General features: G+C 33.1%; 1 protein-coding gene across 1 annotated transcript; it reads right to left on the reverse strand.

Moving 5' to 3' along the window:
* Positions 1-3,597: 3,597 nt before the first annotated feature.
* LOC131164735 (protein trichome birefringence-like 13) lies at positions 3,598-6,799 on the reverse strand. Its single transcript, XM_058122168.1, has 3 exons — positions 6,678-6,799; positions 4,206-4,340; positions 3,598-3,885 (listed from the first exon to the last, which is right to left on the reverse strand). Exons 1-3 carry the CDS (start codon positions 6,678-6,680, stop codon positions 3,622-3,624), a joined length of 402 nt encoding a protein of 133 aa, XP_057978151.1. The 5' UTR covers positions 6,681-6,799; the 3' UTR covers positions 3,598-3,621.
* Positions 6,800-7,048: the final 249 nt, after the last annotated feature.

Below are 7,048 nucleotides of genomic sequence, written 5' to 3' on the forward strand. Positions count from 1 at the left end.
ATAGTGCCTCGAGTTAGAGCTCAAGAACAACCCTCGGGAAGGCGCTGTAGACTAACCCCTACAGATTCACAGACAGGAAAGGAAGATCGGAGGAGAAAAAGAAGACAAGTAAAATCAATGAACATTCTCTTCCTATGTTACATCTTCGCCCCCCTTCCCAAACCAGCCTCTGCTAGTTTATTTGATTTTATTTCTTTTTTTTTTTTAAATAACTTCTTTTTAACCCATAAAAACAAAAAAAAAAAAATTCATAAAAGACACAAAAATTCAGAAAAATTCTCAAAGAAAATTCAAAAATTTTTAAGGTTTCGAAACTTATTTACATTTGAAATTTTTTTAGGAAAATCCAAGAAAGTTTCCAACATGTTTGGCAAAGGTTAGATCTATTTCTTTACATTCAAAATTTTCAAAAATACATTCGAGAATCATATCTTTAAAACTATGACTTTCATGATTGTTGTCTAAAATTCTGTTGTATTCGGAAGAACATTGGAAAACCCTGAAAAATCAATGGTCTCAACCAAGACCTTAAACTGGTTTTCCCCCAAACCGGTCAACATTTGACCGGTTCACCATTCCCGAACTGGTTCACCACGGTTTTCTCCATTTCGCTTGTATATTATTATTGTACCCATAAAATTCACAAAAATTACGAAATTTCCAAAATCCCAAAAGTGTTTTCACATTTTGATTTCAACTGGTCTTATTTATGTTATTTTGAAAGTTCGAGAAAAATCATAAAAATCACAAAAATCATTTTCACACTTAGGAAAAATCACAAAAATATCTTTAGGCACAGAAAATCATTTCAATCCCGAACAAATTTAAAAAAAAAAACCTCTCGGAATAGTATATTTCCTACTTACAAAAACCTATAGATTTTAAAACTCCTGGGAGCGTATTTTGTATCCTATTTTCGATTTTACTTCCCGATGATTGTAACCAAGAGCATTGACCCTTCGGGATATTCGATTGCCCCGGTTATAAGGGAATACCTATGAAATATTTTCATTCTTTTGATTTTTGAAAGGGGTTTAGTTTTTAAAGGCTCATTAAGTTTATTTGAGGGATAATTTTTTATTAATCTGGTACCGTTCGTAAGAACGGGCACGTAGGGGTGCTAATACCTTCCCCTTGTGTAACCATACTCCCGAGCCCGATTCTGGTGACGCAGACCGATTCTACCCCTAACGGGGTAACAATCAAGTGTTCTAACCACACTTCAAAAGGTTAGTGGTGACTCATTCACACATGTTTTCCACAGGAAATCACATTTTCAAAATAAACATTCATTTTTCCCAGTTCGCAAGCCGAACCCATTTTTAACTAGAGATTGGTTCTCTGGACCGGGTCCCGGACGTTGCAACAATCACACCATCAAATATCCACATATGTCTTAAGCTTTCATATACTAATGTCATTAAACCAAATGAGGGAGAAGCAAATCTCAAGAAAAATAGAGAAAATTTTGAAGGTAAAAAAATGGTTCAAATGCCTGAGCAATCCACGGTGCCTACTCCCAAATTCTCGATGTTAGAAACACAAGCATTGCATGTTTTATTACTAATTATGGTTTTTAGAATGGTTAACACTGGAGTTGGAGAGCAAAGGATGGGGTGCATGAAGCTGTGAACTTGCCTGTGCTAAAATCCCATGTGATGCTCAGGTAAAGGCTATTTACTCCAAGTAAATAGTTGATAAATATTAATTATTTTAAAGTTTTTAATACATTTTGCAACATTAAATTAGATATAAAATTACACATTTACTTAAATAATTAAAAATTATAACAGTGCATAAGGATGGAGTACTTAGTACCTAACAAAAAACTAAGTAAACTTGGTACCTAATTTAAAACTATCACAAAATAAAACTTATCAATCATACATTGAAATTGTGGGAAATGATAATTAAACAAAGAACAAGAATAGAATTAAGGGTCTCGTAAAATCAATTCAATTTTATGCTAGGTAGTAATTACAAAAGCTATTTATCTTCTAAGAAGTTTAATGGAAAAATGTAAGGAAAAAAAGAGAGACTTACATATGGTTTTTATTAACTTAGAAAAAGCACATGATAGAATACCTAGGGAATTTATGGTGGGGTTTAGAAAATAAGAAAATATGTAGTAAATATACTGATGTCAATAAGAATATGTATGATGGAGTTTCTATTAGCATTAGGACCGCAAAAGGAGAGTCTAGAGATTTCCCAATCACAATAGGTGTACATGAAGGTTGAACTTTGAGCCCCTCTTTGTTTTCTTTAGTGATTGATGAACTTACTAAGAATATCCAAAACGAGATTCCTTGGTGTATGCTATTTACAGATGATATTGTTTTCATTGATGAAAGTGGGAGTTAAAATCTAAGTTAGAACTATGGCAAACAACTTTACAGTGTGAAAATTTTAGAATTAGTAGAAATAAGACAATACATGGAATGCAATTTCACCCATATTCTAAGGAATATAAATAATAAAATTAAGATAATCAAGAAATTAACATCACTAGTAGATTTCAATATAGAGTCTATTATACAAGAAGGAGAAATAGAAGAGGATGTAGTACATAAAGTTAATGCATGATGGGTAAAATGGAAAAGTGCTTCAGGTGTACTATGTGATCGTAAAATACTGTTAAAATTAAAAGAAAAGTTCTACAAAGCAGCTATAAGACCAGCCAAGCTATATGGATCAAAATATTAGACAACTAAGAAACAACATATTCAAAAAGTTAAAATTGCCAAAAAAACGAATGCTAAGGTGGATGAGTAGTAAAACACTAAAGGATAAATTAAGAAATGAACATATATGCAATAAATTAGCTATAGAAATGATAGAAGATAAGATAAGTGAGGGTGGCTTAATGCTTAGGGCATTTCAAACGCTGGCCAAGTAGCGCACCAATGAGGAGGAGCAAACTAGTTATTGTTGATGGTACTAGAAGAGGTAGAGTTGGACCTAAATTATCTTAGAATGAGGTAGTGAGAAAGAATTTAACAGCCCTTAAGTTAGTTAAGTAAAATAGCCTTGATCATGTTAATTGGCGAAAAAAGAATGCTTACCCCATAGTGGGACTTAAGGCTTGTTGTTGTTATTGTTGTTGTAACCGCACATAAGGACCATCCAAAAAGAGTTTGAAGAAGTTTTACAAATACAACATGCTTGAAATTTAATTCAAAATTTTCACTATATATATAGATGATTAAGTTCTAATTCGAAAGTGTTTTGATATTAAAAATATATTTTTTATCTATAAAATGCTAATAGGTAGGGGGCATCTTATTTTTTGCAATTTGTTATCACTGTTTAATTTTTTTAGAAGTGAGCATAATAATTTTGCAAGTAATAATAATAGCAATTACAATAATAGTAATAATCATAATCATAATCATAATTACAACAACAACAACAATAACAACAACAACAACAACAATAATAATAATAATAATAATAATAATAACTATAGCTGGCTTGAAAACTGACAGAAATTGTCTTCATGTGTCCATTGTCATATATCAAAACGTGATGAACATTAAAATAAAAAATTCTCAATTTGGAGCATAAGAGATTCTGCAAAAGATTATTCCTTAAACATTTGGGGATGAAAAAGAATATATATTAATTTGGATCCTTAACATCGTTTAAGTGAGCTACGAACAAGTCATTCCAAGTATCTGGAATTCCTGTTAAACACCAGTGCATGCAGTCATCATGTTTCTTTCCACCAGCAGCAGAAGGGTGGGCATCTGCTCTGAATTCACTAATATGGGTAATGTCCAGAACATGGAAACCAGACCTCGGGAGTGCCTTGTACAGGTGCTGGTTCGCCAGGCATGCCTCCACATTTGTCCCATTATTTTTCAAAGAGAATAACTCCTCCATCTGAGAGATACGATACACCAGCAGAAACAATGATCGCTCAGTCACGCAATACAGCAAGGGTTTTATAGCGAAATTAAACATGTTGCAGAAGGCAAGTTTCATGTAGAAGCAAGTGAGTCATGGCTCCATGATTCGTCTCCTAGCCTCATTGGGAGAAGCCAAGGTTCGACTCTCATTTGGGAAGTTTGTGTGCTTGTAGTGTTGTGCTTATTTAGCCATCAAAAAAAGCATGCAAAAGGATCGAGTTCAAGATTAAATATGTAACCTCCATCACCGTGATCAATGAAATTGAACTTCACAATAACACGTTTGTCACTCACCTGCTCAGGCGACAAAGGCTCCAAGCGTTTACATGAACTGCCTTGGTCGCATTCACCTCCTTCAAAATGTCGAGGGGATTGGGTACGAAAAAACTTGATCAACCCCGGTCGTGCTCTTTTTTCCACATATGATACCTATCATGAAAATGCATTGACGGATTTATCAAAGCACATCGGTGAAGACATGCAGCAAGAATTCATATGCTTTTCAGCTTTTGGACAGCCTTAAAATCTAAATACCGTAACTATAGTATCACACCATCAAATATCCACGTGTCTTAAACTTTCATATGCTAATGTCACTAAACCAAATGAGAGGGAGAAGCAAATCTCAAGAAAAATAGAGAAATTTTTGAAGGAGAAAAAAATGGTTCAAATGCCTGAGCAATCCACGGTGCCTACTCCCAAATACTCGATGCTAGAAACACAAGCATTGCATGTTTTATTACTAATTATGGTTTTTAGAATGGTTAACACTGGAGTCGGAGAGTAAAAGATGGGGTGCATGAAGCTGTGAACTTGCCTGTGCTAAAATCTCATGTGATGCTCAGGTAAAGGCTATTTACTCCAAGTAAATAGTTGATAAATATTAATTATTTTAAAGTTTTTAATACGTTTTGCAACATTAAATTAGATATAAAATTACACATTTACTTAAATAATTAAAAATTATAACAGCGGATAAGAATAGAGTACTTAGTACCTAACAAAAAACTAAGTAAACTTGGTACCTAATTTAAAACTATCACAAAATAAAACTTGTGTTTTATTAAAAAAATACATCTGTGACATATATGGTGTATATGATGCAATATCATAAAATAATAATTATATTCAAAATATTCAACTAATATAAATAAATATTTTATATTACAAAAAAGGATAATTTGGACATAGATAGTAAATTAAAAACTTGTAACTAATATCTAAGTTTGATATTTCATGCAATTTCAACTGTCTGCACTTGCAATAATATATATATATATATTATTGAACACAGATTTTCTATTTGGGTTTTAAATCTCACATTTTAATTTCAAGAAATTTTTTAAAAATTTCAACAAATTTCTCTAAAGAATGATTCATGGAAATTTCAATGGAGATTTTGTAAGGTGAAAATTGCCTGCTGTTTTGATTTCAAGGGTGTTGAAAAGAGAAAATTTTGACAATTTCGTGGAAATTGAAGTTTATGAATGTCACTAACTACATGAAAAGGGCACAACTAAATTGGGAAAAGGCTGCTACCAAATCTTTTAAGTAATTGATGCAGTATGAACAACGCACCGATTGTGTTTTTAAGTTACTAGCGACGCTTCACACATCAGAGTTGATGGTGTTTTTAAGGCAAGGAAAGAAGCTGATTGTCTGCTACAGTGAAAAGCATAATGAAGCTGAGCAAAGTCTACCTATAAATTGTAAGGAATCTGTCCTATATTCTGATCATAAAGCATTAAAATACGTCAACTCGCATAACAAAATAAATCCCCAACATGCTAAGTGGAGTGCTTTCCTAGAAGAGTGGAAATGCCATCCATTGTCAGTTTCAACATGGATAGTGATTTCCAGCAAATTGATCCAGATCTTTTCAGCATTATATCTTTCATACAATCGACACATTCACCAAAATCAAATGCTTTCAAGCTGATAAGAACTAAAGAAAATTTATGCCAATATTTTGGAAGAGGTGAACAAGTCATTGGCGGTTGTTTCCTGCTATCTACAATAATTACAAACCCTAACATCTGTTGTTTTCCCTAACTCAAGCACCCCTAGGCATATAGGCAGATCTTTGCTTAATCTGTCCTGCATCAGGTGTGTGCGAGCGTCTGTACGTGCATGTGCGGGTTCAACTTTGATTTTAGAAAGATTTACTTTCAATAAAATGATTCCATATACTAATCATTTTATTCCTATTTTGATTTGGTAATTTTATTTTGGAAGAAAAAGTAAACATATTTGCTAGTTTGAGGAAGAAAACACATTAGTACCAATTATACATTCAATAAAGATTCTTCTAAGAAGAAAGTCCATTAGCCCAAGTATTATTGAACTGAAAAATTAAAAACATTTACTGCATGTTTGATGCAAATGAATGTAATGGAATGGAACCGGGAGGATTGGAATTGTGCTTATCACTTGATTTCATCATACCCTCCATTAAAATAGTTATCCCATTCCTTTCCTATCCCATTCCATTCCACAAACCAAACATGATGTCAATAAAGATTATTTTAAGAAAAGGACCATTTGCCCTCCTATTACTGAATTAAAAAAAAATTAAAATTATAGAAAATAGGATTAGAGTTTTGAAACATTCAGAGACCTCACCCAAAATTAATTTTATATAATGTGTTTCTGAAGTGGGTTTCAACCATTTCTCCATTTACAATACAAGCATGCAAATTTTTTAATTAAGAGCTTTAAATCTTATTAATTCCATTTTGAATTTTCAAACAGAGGATCAGGTCATACCATGTTCTTTCAGACCATATCAAGACCAGCATCAGGCAGTATCGGAGGCATCAAAGGCAGACCCTTTTCGAAGAACAGCATGGGTGATTTAACCGGATCAAATTTCGAGGGAGCCCACCACCTATAATAAGTACAAGAATGCCCAAATCAAAAATTTAGAAAAATCTGTAAGTAAAAAAATGTTACTAGTATAAAACATAAACCCGTTCAATGTTAGCATACACAAAAAACAGATAGCTGGGGCATGCAACGACATTAATTGCATGGTTAGATAATAACAAACTCGCCATTCATCTTCCACCCCCCCCCCCCCCCCCACCCTTTTCTTGTCCAGCACAGGGAAACATTCTAAAAGCAACTTGTCAAGCAAT

Source organism: Malania oleifera, chromosome 9, assembly GCF_029873635.1.
Source record: "Malania oleifera isolate guangnan ecotype guangnan chromosome 9, ASM2987363v1, whole genome shotgun sequence".
Lineage (NCBI taxonomy): Eukaryota > Viridiplantae > Streptophyta > Magnoliopsida > Santalales > Ximeniaceae > Malania > Malania oleifera.